This window comes from Xiphias gladius, chromosome 11 (assembly GCF_016859285.1).
Source record: "Xiphias gladius isolate SHS-SW01 ecotype Sanya breed wild chromosome 11, ASM1685928v1, whole genome shotgun sequence".
Classification (NCBI taxonomy): Eukaryota; Metazoa; Chordata; class Actinopteri; order Istiophoriformes; family Xiphiidae; genus Xiphias; species Xiphias gladius.
This window is the reverse complement of record NC_053410.1, coordinates 15,351,609-15,368,799: the sequence shown is the minus strand read 5'-3', so window position 1 is coordinate 15,368,799 and position 17,191 is coordinate 15,351,609. Positions and strand designations below refer to the sequence as shown.

At 41.5% G+C, this 17,191-nt stretch overlaps 2 protein-coding genes across 2 annotated transcripts; one reads left to right on the top strand and one right to left on the bottom strand.

The window, feature by feature from the left end:
- Nucleotides 1-587: 587 nt before the first annotated feature.
- Nucleotides 588-3,794, top strand: znf511 (zinc finger protein 511). The gene is made up of 6 exons (XM_040138437.1): nt 588-950; nt 1,046-1,119; nt 2,131-2,332; nt 2,503-2,627; nt 2,992-3,261; nt 3,602-3,794. Exons 1-6 carry the CDS (start codon nt 828-830, stop codon nt 3,672-3,674), a joined length of 867 nt encoding a protein of 288 aa, XP_039994371.1. The 5' UTR covers nt 588-827; the 3' UTR covers nt 3,675-3,794.
- A 1,546-nt stretch (nt 3,795-5,340) lies between these two features.
- Nucleotides 5,341-6,532, bottom strand: msx3 (muscle segment homeobox 3). The gene is made up of 2 exons (XM_040138441.1): nt 6,172-6,532; nt 5,341-5,810 (listed from the first exon to the last, which is right to left on the bottom strand). Exons 1-2 carry the CDS (start codon nt 6,530-6,532, stop codon nt 5,404-5,406), a joined length of 768 nt encoding a protein of 255 aa, XP_039994375.1. The 3' UTR covers nt 5,341-5,403.
- Between the last annotated feature and the right edge of the window lie 10,659 nt (nt 6,533-17,191).

Here is a 17,191-nt window from a genome sequence, read left to right as displayed (position 1 = left end):
TAATCAAATGAGCACAAACCAGTCTCAGTTGCTGGGGACCTGGGGCCAGGTTTCGGCCAGTTGTAAATAAGGACAAACGGATAAAAACGGAAAGATAGCTAATTTAGTTTGTTAGGACATGTGAAGGCAGAGCCGAAAACACAAGAAGCCTACCCCTGACTCCAAAGGGTTCACAGTAGGCACCAGATTCTGTTTCTTTTTTTTTTTGTGGCTGCCTGGATACAACTTTTTTTCATGTTGAGTCTGACCAGTTGGTGGCGGCAACGCACCATTTTGTTTTTACACGCATTCACTTCTCACCCGTCAGAGTAGGAAAACACGGTCACGTCAGGCAGTCGGAGGTATCGGGGAACTTCTGACAGCGACAATATCTCCCACTTGGAGAAAAGAACTACAGATATTTGAACTTTCTGCTGGAATACAGGTCGCAAATGCATAACCGCTGACAGTTATATGAAAATAAAATTAAATATTAACACTAATACAATTTTTAAGCTAATTTTATTGGAACTATACACGGTTTGTAACAAATACTATACACCACAAAAGTAGCTAATTAAGGATATTTATCTTTTGTGATATCACAGGGTTAGCACTGTTGGAATAAGGCGTGAGCACTCCTAAATTGGTACAACGGGTGTTTCTCCTGTTCTTCCCATTCTGCTGATGTTACCTGAATGCAGCGTTTGACAACCGCCAACCGCCGAAAAAAAATTAGTAGACGTCGTCATTCCGCGACAACTACAACCCAAACAGAAAACTCCTTCGCGGCGGTTGGACTTCTTTTTTTTTTTTCAACCTGAAAAAGGGGTTACTGTGAAGAGAGTATGAAAAGATCCGGAAACTGTCCGACAGGAGGCACGGGGGAGCAGGAGCTGAGGCAGAGGGAGTCCCCGTTTAGCTTCACCCCGCAGCTCGTGCACCTGCACAAGGACCACGAGCTGTTCGAGGTAACGTAGCAACAGCGAACTGAACCGACCGACCGACCGACCGTTACCGGCTAACCCACCCACTGTAACATGCTGCATGTGGACGCTGTTTACAGGATGGAGACATTCACAGACACATGTATCTGCAAGACCTCTACACCTCAGAGGCAGACGACAAGCCAACGCTCAGGTATGAAAAACATGTTTATCCCTGCCGAGTTTTAGCTTCGGTCAGTAGCTTGTTTGCCTGCTGCATTCAGTTTATAAGCAGCAAACAAAAACTCCATTTACATTTGAGCTGAAACAATTGATCTATAGTCCATTCTGATTATTTTTAAAACTAAGTCTTCTTTGACAGTAAATGACATATATTTGGGTGTTGGATTGATGGTCGGACAAATTACCTTGACCTGTGCGAAGTTTTTTGCTATTTGGTGACTTTATAGACCAAACAATTAAATTAACCAATTAATCGAGAATTATTAATCGATAACGAAAATAACCTTTCGTTTATATATCGCAGGGAAGGTATTATCCTTCACAGAAAAGTAGGGAACATTAAAAGTATACCGTACATACACATCCATGAAAGGTTTACTAACAAACAGCTAAAACAGATGCGGTTAAAACACAAATACACAAAACAGCAATTAAGATGTCTTAACTCAGTGAAACATTTTCAAAACCGTACCACAAACTCCTAGCTTATTTGGCTTCTGCGTTGTAATGAATTCATCTTGACCAAGTTGTCATGACACTGCCGCTATTTAAGTAACGAGTTAAAGAAATGTTATATTTGACTTTGCCAGTATGTCACACCTGAATCATTTTGGATATAACTAATTAGTGTCAGGCGTTTTGTACTATTTCACAGACTAAACTCAGTATTTGTTTTTCTAGAAATGAAAATGTGATAATCCCACTGCTCAAAACACATATCTTTTGACTATCTAATACTTTTTTTCATTGGAGGTACTGTTTGTTGACAAATTGATATTGCTACGTAAAAAATATGTTTATAAATATGATTGTGTAATGTAGTGGAAAATGGTTAGTCTAAAGACCCTGTTAGATAGTCTATTAGTTATCTCCAGTGATAGGAAAAATAAAGTACCAAACAACAAACCGGCCCCAGAAATGATATTTCCTTAGCAACAGCTGTGGTTTCAGTCACCTTCCTCCACCATTTGTCTCTTCTCAGTGTGTCAGAGTTTGCCTGTCACATCTCTGGCTGCAGTGCAGTCTTCACTGTGCTGGAGGAATATGAGCACCACTACAACTCCCTGCACAGACATGTTTGCTGCTCCTGCCGTCGCTCCTTGCCAAGTGCCCGGCTCCTAGACATTCACATTCAGGAGTGGCATGACTCTCTCTTCACTATCCTCGCCCAGAGGCAAGACATGGTAAGCCAAAGCCAAAAAAAATAAGAAAACTATCTCTCTTGTTTGATACTCACCCTCTTAACCTATGAGGGAGAGCTGTACAGAAAGTGAAATATTTTGAACATTCTTCGAAGACGAATACTAAGGCTTCAAAGATAAGTTTTCTCTAACGCTTCCTTCACAATGTTCAGTACCAGTGTTTGGTGGAGGGCTGCGGCCAGAAGTTCAGGACTAGTAAACACAGGAAGGAGCATCTAATAAGAATTCACAAGTATCCTCCAGACTTCAGATTTGACAAAACCAAAAAGGACAGAGGGTAAGACTGCACCTCCCACATTTAATCCACTAGATGGCATTAAAACATCAGTAGAAATATTACTCTGCAAAGTTTCAGTTTAGGAGAGCCCACGTTTCAATTCAGAGGATGTATGCATCTGAATTGAATGTTTTTGACTTATTTCACACATCTTTTTGACATAGATTCTCTTTCCTGCTTTATTGAAACAACTGTGTTACTTTTTCTTTAAAATCTCAGCTATTGTGTGAATTGTTTTAAAATGCATTTTTCTATTATTTTTCTGATCCAACAAAGTAAATTGGCTTGAATGAATTGTTAAATCATTTTATATTCCTTAAATACTATTGTATGTGTATATTTAACATCATATATTTGTTAATAGAACCCAAGAGATGAAAACACAGCAGCAGAAAGACACAGCCATGGAGGTAGCAGACGATGCGTGTGAGTCTGAGGGTGTGTGTGAGGTAATGTGTGATGTGCTGTCTGACCAACCTGAGCAAGGGGAATCCATGGAGACACATGTGCCTGAGGAAGAAGCTGCTTGCTTGGCAAAGCCTGCCGCCGCAGGGGAGCATGCCGGTCTTTCTCCTGCAGTTCATGGCAAGGAGTGTACAAGCGCCGAGGCACTAAAACCACAATACTCCTACAGGTTAGTCTTAAAATTTAAACAAGTCTGCTGGAAAGCCCTGTGCTGAAACAGACTAAGTCGGACATTTTTTACATGTTTTTAGGTTATCTCTGTGAAATTAGGGTAAGTTAGCCATTAGGTAAGATATCAGTGTTCTTAACGTAGAAAAATTGTGCAATTGTGTAGTTATGTCTGGGTTTAGCCAACTGTAGCAAGTGTTCTATCATATATACGCAATATTATATGATTAAAATATATGTGAGTTGATATCTTCATAATATTTACTACTAAGTTTTTGTTTTGTTTTTTAAACGATGAATAGTCTGAGATACAAAACAACAGCTGTGTTCTTTTCTCTCAGGGTCCCTAGAACCGTGTGCTTCGGTCACGGCTCTGTCCGTGGCTTCAGAGGACGGCGGGGAAGGAGGAAATGAAACACCAGAATTGCGCTTCCTGTTTGACGTCCTTTTAAAGATGTACAGTATAACACAGTATAACTCATTTGTTTTGGTAAGAATACTTTTTGTTGTTGTGTGTAGTAGTTTTTTTTTTTTGTTTTTGTTTTGTTTTTCTGCTAAAAGGCTCCCATCTCGCTTCTCTTCCTTGTGGTGACATCCAGCCTGTCAGCAGACAGAACCAACTGCACTGAGCGTTTGAGTTAATGCGTCAATGTTGTCTGTCTTTATGATGTACTTTATTTTTTGTATCAGTTTCCAAAAGAATGTACACTGCATGGAATACTGTTGACCTGTGTTTCACTGGTGGAAAGTTTTTCTAAAATCAAAATGCACGTGTTGTTTAAAAGAATTATGCAGTTTAAGCATCTTGCAGTGCAGTGCAAGGTGCTAAAATTACAATTGATAAGGATTTTTTGGAAGATTTTGTGCAGAGAAAAATGAGAGGAATGACAGAATTTACATAAGAGATTTTAATAATTGTACAAAATGCATTTTCACCCATCAAATATAAAATACACTGTACATTAATGACTGATGTGAATCCAACAGTCTTGTTGAGCATTTTAGAGTTTTTGAAAAAAATAGTTGATGACTTTTATTTACATTTTGTAATGAAACTGACTGTGGTCTTGGTCTATTAAGAGCTCTTTGAACATCTGTGCAAGAAAAAGTTCTCCTCTTGAGGTAACATAAAAAAAGAAATGACAATAAAGTACTTATATGGATATAATATAGGCCTAATAATATATAATAATATGGATGTATGTTTGAGCGAATTGAAGTGTGTGTGCCTTTTTGTTGATGACTTGGAAGCGTGAGATTGCCTCTTTATAGTTTCTGGTTATAATTTTAGGTACAATCTACAAGTCAGACTAACTTTTTCCTTCCACCTTTAGCTTGTAAAAAGAAAGTCTGACTATAGTTTGACTATATTATCAAATCTGAGTCTATGATTAAACAGTTAAATTCCTCAGATTATATGGAAATATGGACTGAATGTGGACATTGAGATGTTGATACTCTTCAGTGTTTTCTCTACTGCACATTTTAAAACTGCGTCGTTTTAAGGTGAGGAATTTTGAAAGGCCTATGATTTGGAAATAAAACATTCACACGGTCACTTTAGTGAGTTATTGATTTAAACCCAAAGCTACAGGCCTTTAAATAATCACGTCACCTTCTCTTGCCACGTTCAAATTACTTTGCCTAAAGTATTTACGGAATACCTATGTTGGAACAGAAAAGCTCACGATTCATATGAAATTTGAAAAATGTCATCCGAAAAATGAGCTCAGTGAGAGTCTTGTCATTTAGAAAGAGGACTTTACTGATTAAACTGTTGACCATGTTGAGAAATAATTTACCGCAAAGTAAATCATAAATACTTCATAGAAAATGAATGAAAAATTACGATTGAGTGAGAATATCTCACTTGTTTCTGTTCCTTGACTGAATCGACTAGTTTAAAAGTAAGACCGTTTGTTCTGCTAACATTTTTGTTGCGAAAAATATTCTTCTCACGCCATCAGATTTTTCACTGTAACGAAAAACATTTTACATAAGATTATAATATGAGGTTTCAGACAGCTTGACTCAGAAGATGGACATTTTTGCAGTGTTTGTTATTTGCTGTATGACGGTGTTTTTTTTTTTTTTCTTTTTAAAGGCAGCTTTTCCCAACGATGCAGTTCGGGGTTAATGAGGGTTAAGACAAGTAGTACATCCCATATGGTCCACTGAATAGTCCTGGGACAGGTAAGGCAGGCCGCGGTCCGTTCAGCGCCGCGTAGAGGGACGGCGCGCCCATGGGTGCGCTGAGGGGGAAGGGAAACGCGAAGGCCGGCAGCAGCGGCTTCGCGGCCAGCTTGAGCTTCTCCAGCTCGGCCTCCTGCAGTCTCTTGGCCTTGGCCCTGCGGTTCTGAAACCAGATCTTGACCTGGGTCTCTGTGAGGCTGAGGGAGCTGGAGAACTCCGCTCTCTCCGCGATGGAGAGGTACTGTTTCTGACGGAACTTCCTCTCCAGAGAAAGCAGCTGAGAGGTTGTAAAGGGAGTTCTGGGTTTCCGGTTGTTCTTGTGTTTCCGTAGATTGCAGGGATTCGGGCTGGGAAGTCCTGGAAGTACATGTGGAAAGTCACATCACATCAGTGGAACAGAAATGATCTCTAATAGGAAACGTAGGCTATAGGAGCAGTTTGTCCACAGCGAGATTTTAAAATTCCCTCCACATCATCTCTAGATTTTCTAAGGGATGCGATCATTAAGGGACCGAGGCTTTCTACACAGAATTCCCTCATTATCGATTTCTTTAAAAAGAAACAAAAAAACTGGGGTGTGAGATATTTTGTACATTTACTGTACTTCGTTCGAGGGTTTTTAAGAGATTTTCAGAAGGGTTTTACACTGCTGGAAGTTGACAAATAGCATATGTTTCTCAGTATTAAGACAGAAAGAGAGTAGCTATCCTGCACTCACTTGGAGGGGATGAGTAAGGAGCCTGAAACCAGGGGCTCGTTTCCTTGTCACTGGGGTCCACCACCTCTGGTTTGGACCGGTAGGGTCCCCTCGGTGAGGCACACTCAGTCTCCTCCGCCCAGGCGCAGCCTGAACCAGGCTCGGGGGAGCGGAGGCTCCTGCCGGGCGTCCTGTCTGAAATGAGGGATTCCACACTGAAAGGCAGATCTAGACTTCCGCTTTTACATCTTCTGACGGGTGACAGGTCCAGCTCGTCCGGTCCCGTGCCACCGGCGGCTCGGTCCTCTGGTGAGGTCTCGCCCGGGGCAGTCGAGGGCGGTGATCCCTGCGCAGGATTCATCACGCACGACTGAGGTGCCATAAAACCCAATTTCTCGGCCGCTCGCTCCTCGTCGCCGTTGTGTGTTTTCGTGTTTTTCGCCTTGAGGAAACCGGTGACACCGCCGCGGTTTTGCACAGCCGCCCGGTAAACTTCAGATTTGACTCACGGACTTGCCTCTACCCCGGTGAAGTGCCGTAGGTTCGCCTCTCATCTTGCCGCCAGCCAATCAGCCTGTGGACGTGTCCACGTGACCCGACCAAGCCAGTTTCTGATTGGCCGGGCTTGTCGTGACAGTGCAGTGCTCCATGTCAACGCGCCGTGGTTCCTGACAGATGTGAAGCTCCGATCAGTGGCAGACCTCGGACTTCTGAGTCCCCAAAGTAGAGTAACTGGGTCAATCACACCCACTGTATTATTGTTCTATATCAATATACTGCCTGGCACATTTGATATATTATTTAATATTGATAATGTTTTAAAATTGACACCTGTTACCTTATTTTTCTCAGATTTCAGGGAATGGAAATTTAGCTAATGTGGTTAAATATGGACCATATCTCACCATAATCTTCTCAAAACCTCTTTACTTAAATACCTTAAAAAGTTTAAAGCTGCACTAATCAGTAATTTTATATTAATAGGGGATCAAATGACTAATTGTAAGGTGGAAGGTGCTGCTTGTAGTGAAGAACTATCATCCAGTGTTGCAGTTTTCCTTCAGCGCTACGGAGCATTTTAGCATCTTTCAACACGATGTTTCGGTATTACGGCCCACAGCGATATTGTTTTGACTCCCTTTCACTGCTCTCATCAGCCTTGTTCCCAGCAGCAACAGGCAGCTGAGCTGATGCTCTTAAAAGCTGCTGTACACTACCCGCCCAGAGAACAAAAACAGAGCTAAAGGAGACTAAATATTGGACTTAAATCCATCAGGTAGACACAAACATGACTCCAAAAGAATACGAATGTTGATCCGTGTCTTATAGATGCATAAATAGGCAACTGTTTGCTTGCATGTTTATCATGTTACCTTTATAATCTGATAATATGTCAATGTTGTGTTTACAGCTTGTTATGCTGCCCCCAAGTGGCCACAAAAATAATTAATGCAGGTTTTAAAAAAAATTGACCCAAAAAGTTATAGTTGTCAGAGAAAATTTAGTTTACAAAAGTTTACTGGTATAAAATGTTTTCGTTATGTTGCAAAAATTATAGTGCTGTTGTGCTTGGGAATCTGTTGACAATAGTTTATCGCTGTGTTTCATTAAAGGAGTAAGGCAATCCAAGCTTAAAGTACTTTTTATAATCAAGAGTTATTATCACTGTAAATTTCTATCTTGTGGCCTGTAATCAAATTATCTATGGCTGTTTATTGGCTATATTTCATCCTATTGTGTTCATTGTGAGTAATCCCTTTGAGAGACAGTAAAACCCCAACTAATGCTGCAGAAGCCCATTGAGGAGGCCCGTCCGCATTGGCCTTGTTTTGCAGCTCTTCACATCAAGTCAAATCATTTTCAGTGAAACCCAATATGTGAGAGTTTTTCTCTCTTATGGGAACTATTGCTGGGCTTGCAGAAGCACACTGTCTGACTGTCCGTCTGTAGGACAATTGGTTAAATGAAGTTAACTGTTTCTCTCCCCGAGGTACATTTCGGCTTTGATCCTGCTGCGCCTGGCGCCTGTCTGCTCTCTCTCCCTCTCTCCCTCTGTGTGCGACAGTGATAGATTGCTGGGTAACCATACAAGCTTTCAATGACTGTAATTTAGTGCCCAACAACATTACATTCTCCTCTACTTACTGTGAATATTACCACTCTCACTCTCCCCTTGTTTGAAAAGGGATGTAGGGCTGTCTGTCATGTTTTGTTTCTCTTCCATTGTTTCATAATGAATGAGTAAATGATATTTCCTGCCTCTCTCTGAGTAGCACACACATGCCAGAAAAGTCAACAGTGAGTACAGTATTTTGGTTTGAGAAATGAAGATCCATCTGTTGTGCAGTAGCTGCACTACAGTTTTTGTATAACAAAGTATCTTTGTAGTTTCTGTCCATGTATTACTTTTTTAATACATTTGGATAAACAGTGAAAATCGGATCTATTCTTGGTCATCTTTGGTTATTTTGAGAAGGATTTTTCGTACAGCCACCAACAAGCATAAATGTGGGGTATGGGTGCATCTAGCTGCGTTCATTTCTGAAACACAGAAAGGTGTCTTGGATTTTTGGGGGCCTTTCCTCACTCCTACTTCTCGGTAGTGATAAATTTATCTTTTATTTAAAAAGGGGACAGCCCAAACCCTATCTTTATTGTACTGTTTAATTGTTAACATGCTAATATTTGCTAATTAGCTCCAAAAACAAAGTAAAGCTGAGGCTTATGGGAATGTATTTTGCAAGTATTTGGTAATCTTTATGTCTGTCTTTCTCTGTTTCTTTCTTTCTTTTGTCTGTCTTTTATACACACACACACACACACACACACACACACACACACACACACACACACACACACACACACACACACACACACACACACACACACACACACACATAAATCTACACACACTTTCCCGATCCTGGTTGGCTTGCTAAAGTAGAGAATTGTTTAAGGAGGTAATTGTGGTTTCCAAAAGAGTTTTTCCTTCAAACAAACATGTTGAAGCAAGCTTTATTTATGCTTAATTTTTTAAATCATTCTCTTTCATGAGAGTTTACAGGGATTCCAGCTCTCCTAAGCAAACTTTGGGGAGGGGGCTGGAGTCATGTGGGATAAACATTTATGAAACACACAGTGGGGAACTTTGCGGTGAAAGTGTATCGTCTTTAAAAGAGACGAGAGGCCTGCCCGGTGAAGCATAACAGAATATCATCCTGTGTCTTAGTGGACCTGCCAACATTGGTATGTCAAAATCTGGATGGATGTGAGATCACAAACTTTCCTTTCCATGCTGACATTTACAATAGATCCCATTCTATATGAAATCTCCTTATCTATACGTGTTGTTTAAGTGTTGTGTGACTTTCAAACAAGTACCATATTTATGATTTGGTCAATTTCATGCAGCCCGCAGCCAGTTTTGCTGTTGTTCTTAAATTGGTCTTTTGTCTGGAAATGTCTTGTATCTAAATGTAAATAGTATCATTAGTGTCACAGCTCAAGTCTCAGTCGTAAATATTCCAGAGTTCACTACCGCTTTAATGTCTGAAATAAAACATATCCTGACATTTTAATGGCATATTACGTTTTGAAAAGAATCAAAGCTACTCTCTCATCCTTTTTTTTTTTTATACACAATCCAAGTAAAATCTCTGTACAACTGGGATTTCAGCCAGACTGGAGTTCAGGTCATGTGACTTGTGTCCACAACTCTAAATTTACAGCCCCAGAACCTCATCTTGTTTGTGCATCATTACACCAACACTGAAGAAATTTAACTCTGCAACTTTTACTATGACTAGTTCATTTCCTGCCATCGCATGATAGTTGTGTCACATGGCAGAGTCAAGGGGACACAGTGAGGACTTTAATATGAGCAAAGCTAAAGCTAATTCTACCTTAACAGCTTCCATGAGTTAAATTGGGATCATTGATTTTCAGGACTATTTATTTTGTTAAACCTGCTTATTAAGCACCGGTTATAATTGGGTGGATATGAGTGTTACATTAATTACCGAAATAATCAAGCATGCAGGCTCACTTGGCTCCAGCTCAGTTTCACGCCCAGTCATGCCAGTCATGCCGAAGAGGATGTGGAAGGCCTGAGGTCTTCTCAGTGATATTTCTCCTTATCTGATATGAGCTTGAAGGGAACTGCAACAACACGTTTGCTTTGATTAGATGTCTCATCTTTCCCACCACCAGCACATTGTGTCATTTGAGCTGCTACTTTCTCTGCGGCCACTCAAGCTCAGGTCTAACCTGTCGACCTAAACTGTGAAAAAGGTTACCGCTGATATTACCTGCCGACCGTTAGAAGATCCTAAAATCCTCTCCGCCTCAGATATCAGCTGACCACATCTATTAAGGTTTCAGAGAGTAAAACATTACAGGAGGTTTTATAAAGAGTGACTACAGGCTACTCAGGGCATCAGTATGCTATGGATGGTCGAACAGTGTGTCTGGCAATCACACCAACTTAACGTAGTGTTTGGCTAGGTGTGTGAAGGCAGTGTTTGAACTTCTCTCTCAAGCTCTGTGTTTTTTTTAATTCTTCACAACCCCAATTTTTTGTATGTACAAACAAGTGCGATAGTATGACTGTCCAAAAGTATGCGCTGTTATCCCTATTTGAATAATCATCGTGGTTATTCCCCCCAAAATCCAAAGATGCCCAAAAAGTAATCTTTAAACAAAAAAAAAAAAAAAAAAAGGTACCATATCTGAAGTCATAAATGTTGTAAAGTGTGATCCCAGAATTCAGGCAATTGAAACTCAAAATACAGAAGTGCTACAGCCATTAACTTGAACATACATTTTTACACATGCATAAGCTGAGGTTGTCTGTTTTAAGCATTGGCTGTGAGGATTGTATTTTAGTCATTTCCTTCTTGAGGAGGACATGCTGGTGACTCAAATGGCAGATGATGCTTGAAACCTTTGTAATTACCTGATGGGTTGTCGATTGGTTAAGTGCTCTTCATTTATCCTCTATATGTTGGCATGACTCGGCTGCCAGTGGGGAAGTGTTGACAGGCAAGCAGCGAGCGAGTTATTATGCCTCTGTGTGTTTTGTGTGTAGGATATTGGGTTTGGTGACAGGAAGGCGCGTTCCACATGGCGTCTGACAGAGATGTGCAGAGTGCTTGGCTGTCGGGGGCTCGGCAGTCAGTCTTACACGCAGTGCCAGGTGCTAACAGGTGAACACAGAGATATTGTTGCTCTGTTGTTGCGGTTTTGGAGGAACGGAGGGGGACAAAGGGAACCGGACACCCTCTCTGGACCTGGAGCGAGCCAGGGCTTAGGGTGAGCTCAGTGACGGCGCTGACAGCAGAGGGGCAACTCAGATGGTAGGGTGCACTCAGTGATGATGATGATGATGAGGATGAGGACGATGGTGTTAGAGAATGACCCACTAACAGAGCAAAGGGATGTCAAATCATCATAGGGCCTTTATTGCCTGGTCATGATAACAGATGAAGGCGTTGTTGGTATGAGGCTGATGGCAGAAAAGGAGCAGAAGACATCACAGGACTAATGGAAGCAGGAGAAACCTGACACACAATTACAAACACACACACACACACACACACACACACACACACACACACACACACACACACACACACACACACACACACAGAGAGGTACAGCTGTCCCCATGCAGTGTCTGAGTCTTGAAATATAGAAAAGCTAAACTATAAACTACTGAAAAAGTGTTGCGAAAACATGTAATACTGTATGTTCTTCTCTCTCTTTCTGTTTCTTATCTGCTTCAGTTCCCCTGTTTACCCCCACAGTTTATAGCTTTACAGGGAATTAATCCTCACAAATGTCTGTGTCCCAGCATCAATTTCCCATTTTCCCTTTGGCGAATTGCAGAGCGAGGTCAGACCACAACACACTGGGATCAAAGTTTGGTGTAGGCCCACTGGAAGCTGAAAACGGCGCACTGATTTGTGTCTTTTGCAAATGAGGGTAAGCATTTTCCAACACCTACATTTGAGCTCCCCGGAACCACTCAAGTGATGGCACCTGCACTGCAGCACCCATTGGGAGATGACTGGCCCACTGAGATACTCAGTGGAAAATACCGTCTTTTAATGTTTGATAAATTTTTTTCCCTGTTTTGTAAATCTCAATATGACCCTAACCTTAACAAAAAACCCTAGGGAATGAGTCATCCTCTAGTTTAAATAACTAAACGTTGCTATACAAGATACTATATGTATTTGACATTGGCCTATCTATTTTTTCCAGAGGAGCAAAACTGTGCACCAAAAACTGCACTTTATTTGACATTTAACAGAGCTTGTTGTATGTTTTAAGTCATATTTAAGGTATAAATACTCCTGTATAAGTAAATGGCTGTGCAGTGCCAATGGAAATGATTTCAGAAAATGATTTATTATTGACAGTGACTTGCTTTGACCTATCTATAGCAGTATTGCTCTCCGTTTCAGGGGGGATGTGTCCATACATATTTCCTCGTAGCTTGTGACTCACATTGACTTCAGAAAATGTTCTAGGCGAGTCGGCTATGTCAATAAATTATGGTGCCATAATCTACCCAAGGCTCTGATAATGTTTGCCACAGAGGAGCCGAAACTGGAACAAAGTGGAGTTACATGCCTTGCTTTCACACTAGCTCTTTATAGTGGGAATAGCACTTTGCATTCGCTTCCCCTCATGCAGACTTTTCAGGCCATCAGAAGAGTTGAGTCAGTGTGATGTTCTGGTCACACACCTATCTCTGTAACTTAAGGCCAATGCTGTTCTTCACCTTCCCTGTTCATCTCATATGTGAATGCAAATTCTGTATATAAAAAAAAGAGTAGTTTAATTAAAAGATATTTAGAGCGGTAACCTGTGTTTGTGTCAGAATGTGAGTGCATGCCTGTGATCTCAGCACAGTGACAACCTGAACAAATATGCTGAGTTGATTCTTCTGAGATTACAATAGATTCCACGTCGTCTCATGAGGCTCTGAAAGAGATGGGAGGGCACAGCAGAGGCCCCTGAATAAACAACCATTAAATTCTCCCTACGTCTGCATGAGGGGAGCCTTCAGACTTGGGGCTGCGCTTTAAACAAACCAAAACACAGAAATAGACAGAAACAGAATTTAATGTAGGGAGAAGAAAATTAGGATAAGGAAGCCCATTCTACCCAGTCTACTTTATCTTTTTAGACCAAATGCTTGGAAGACGCAGATTAGTGGACAGCGGGATAAAGCGGGGAAGATGGGTGGAGGGAGAGAAGAGGCGGATGAAGTGGATGAAGGAGAAGATGAAAGCTTTGTTGTGCTGATGTTTAATGAGCTGGAAAACACAATTGAACTTCTCTGACTGTGGAAATTGCTGTGAGGGCATCGTAAATTAGCGCCAGTGTGGGAGCTAGCCTGCTGACAAAAAAGGGGGCTTTGTGTGGTAAAGGCTTCTTCACAGGCCTGCAGTCACCGAGATCCTCACGGTGGTATCGTAGCTCGATCTGTCGCACGACAAGGAGTATGTCGGTTACTCTTAAACATTTTTGTTGTGACTGTGATTCTTGTTCTCCAATCCACTATCCCACCTGTTGATCTGTGTTTTCCGAAAAAAAACTTTTACCTTGTATACCTCTACCCTCCTGACCTAAGGCTCTTAATAGTTTGTGGTCCAATCCTTCTCTGTCTCCTGCTACCTGTGGATTATTACTCCATAAACAGGGAGGCCAGACAAAGAACAGACAGACAAAGATATGACATAGCGGATAAGGAAGAAAGGGAGCGAAGAGGAGATGGGTCTAACTCTTCTTTGATATTTAGTGAGCTCCAAAGGGTGACTCTTCATTTTGGCTTTGCAGGCTTGGCACATGCCTTCTGTTACTAAGTGGCTTCATATTGAAAGGCTCTGCGGACACTATTCTCTCTCCCACTGGGTGCCAGCCTCTCTGCCCTGGCAGCTGCTGGGCTTTAGAATAGACCCATAGTTTCCCCTCTGCAGGTGAGCTGCACAGCCAAAACAGGGCCCCTCAAAGGCCCTTTCAGAGCCTCAATAGGAAACTGACTTGGGGAGAGAGGAACGGGCACACAATGGCTGCCTTCTCTGGACACAGAGAAGATGGAGATGAGCTATTGGGGTGCTGCTTTAGTGTTGCTTATAGCCATGTCGAGGAGAGGTGATGAGAGAAGAGAGGAGAGGATGATTTTCCCCTGTTTAGTTTTTGAAGGCGTGGTTCTTTTCCCTCAGTGTTTTTTTTTTAGCTCTGCCACTGCCGTGCAGGGATGTCCTGTCATCCTGCGTCTCTGATGTAATTGGTGTGCCTTTGAAACCTGATGAAACAAAATGGTTTTTCCATGTCCTGGGGCAACAGGGGTGACACTCAGCTCCTATCCACACCTCCCCTCTTTTCCACCCCCTAACCTCCACTGGAACTCCCTTTCGCCCCAGCAAAACTCTTCCCATGCCGGGAGGAAAGAATGCACCTCCCTCGGCTCCCTCTCACCTCCTTTTCATAGTTTGCTTTTTAACTTTCATTAGCAACAGCTTTCACTGACACATGAAGAGTTGGCAATGGAGAGACAGGGTGAGGGAGGGGATGAGAGATGGAGAGAGAGTTTAAAAGTGTGGGGATAGAGAGGAGTGATGAAGGAAAGAGGGGTATCCTGTCTCTTTTTTGGTAATTGCAGCATGTCCAAATCCTGTCAAACCAGAACGAAAAACAGAAATACAACCAGAGAACCTGGATCTCTGAATCTCTGCCTTTTAATTATGACTGTTCCAGGATTTACTATTATGGTTTATTGTCTCACTAATCATATTGTTGGTAAATTATTCAATCAATATATCATGGGTTCTTATGGTTGTTTAGCCCATTTGAGACCTTGGAAGTCCATACATTACTAGGAAATTTGGTCACATGCTGCTTCCTACACAAAACTCAAGGGATAAATCAAAACATTACCTTTTTTACCTGTTATCCAGCACTGAATTGTGTCTTCAACGCTGTTTTCTTCCACCCAGTGGTGATGAGAAAATGTTTGCTTGGGGCAAAACCAATGTTAAAAGACATTTCCACAGACTGCTGTGCTCTACTTACTGTGAAATATTGAATTTAAATGAAGGTTTTGCCCCTGACAAACATGATTTTGAGACAGAAGGGAGACATTTTTCAGATTACAAAAATACCATCAAAGATTCATGTTGCTGCTATATAACAGGTGAAATACAAGATTTTGACTTTTCCCTCTAAGGTTTGCTTAGGAGATGCTATGTAACCAAATCACAGAGTAATGCATGGAGCGCTGACATCACGGATGCACAAAAAAAATTTGAGCTATTATCTTGTCGCTTTTTATTCAAATTTTGAATTTTGAATGTGCGGGGAAAAAAACTGAACGGATTTTGCCTGCCGAAATGCACTCGCATGCTGAGGTTAGAAGCAGCTAGCGTGGCTGTTGGGCTAGCATTCCAGCATTCCACAAGTTGAAAATTATACAGCTTCTCACCATACACTTTTTTTCATTAATCTCTTTCAATGTCCCTGCAGGGAATATGTCCCGACCCCGTTCCATACAGAAATGAATTATATTTTATTATATTATATCTATTGAATGATTTTTCAGGGCAGGCTACATGGGTTGCATTAATTAGAACAATTGTGTAATTGTTTGAATTTGTGCGAATTAGATTTTTTTTTTTAAATAAGTGACAGCCCTATCGCAGCATGAAATCTTAATACTCAAACATACATATTTCTTTTAAAACTTGTAAAACAGTAGAACCCCTGTGACTTCATTGCGTGAGGGTGAGGTTAAATTTTTACCACGTGGTTATAAATCCTTTCGTAAAAGTTGCATCAAAATGAGTGATGGTGATTATCAATTTAATTTTGCCCATATTACCGGCCGCTGCTCTGACATACAGAAATATTTCTGCTGTATATTCTTTTGGTATTGTTGACATTTCACATGGGATTTGAAACACACAGTCGTCTGAGAGATTACGGAGCCTTTAGCTGTCTAATATAATTAAGTTGGGTAAGGAGATGCTATCTGTCCCTGTCTCATTTTTCCCCTTTTTTCTCTCCCTCTCCCTCCTTTCCTCCTCTCCTCTAATCAATTCCACTCTGTTATTGCTGGCCCAGGGCTGTTTACCTCTTTTGCTAAACTGCTTTCACAAGCATGAGACCAAAGCCTGCTCAAATGTCTATTAGAGCCGGTAAATACCCGCTCAGACGCACAGTCACTGTGTGACTGACCACTACAGCGGTTGTTGCCATCATTATGGAATCAGTGCTCGCTGATCTGGCGTTCCTCACACCTTCTTAAGCCAGGAATTGTTTTTCCCTCTGAAGTTAGTTGACCACTTTTGAAAGGTTAAGTGGTGAATAGGGGCTCTCATGGCAGCGCAGAGGGCTGAGCAGACTGACAGAGACAGACTGTGACCGCAGCCCTGGAGGACATTAAACGCTATGAAATCTGGGACAGACAGTTCGACATAAATTCTGAGGACAGACATGCTCATGAATGCACCACACTTCATGTACTATTTGCTCTGAGGTTTTGAGAAGAAAGAAGCATTTCCTGCAGTCAGGCCATCTGGGAGTGATTCAGTGACATTAGTTAAATCCCATCCTGGCAAGCGTCTTTCCTCGGGGCATAAGTTTGTAAGGCTATGCAAACCCATACCGTAGAAGTTACCTTCCTAAGTGAGATTCATCTTGTGCTGGCTTATTTGGAGGACACAGTGGTTATCATTATTGTGTTAGTTTAATTTGCAAAGAGCTTTTTGACTTTTGAGTTTTCCTCTGCTGGTCTAATATTTAGCTCTCATTATTGACATGTGTGAATACTTGCGAAAACACATACAGTACATACTGTCGGCAGTACAGTGCCTTCCACAGCCGAGCCGCCTCTACTTCACAAACTGCTTAACTGAGGAGAATTAATGTTCTGTGTGATAAAAAATACTGTGACTGCATGGGCGTGCTGTTTATTACTGAACAGAATTTACAGTTGTAACTTTTGTTCACATGAACTGCGGCATTTCACCTT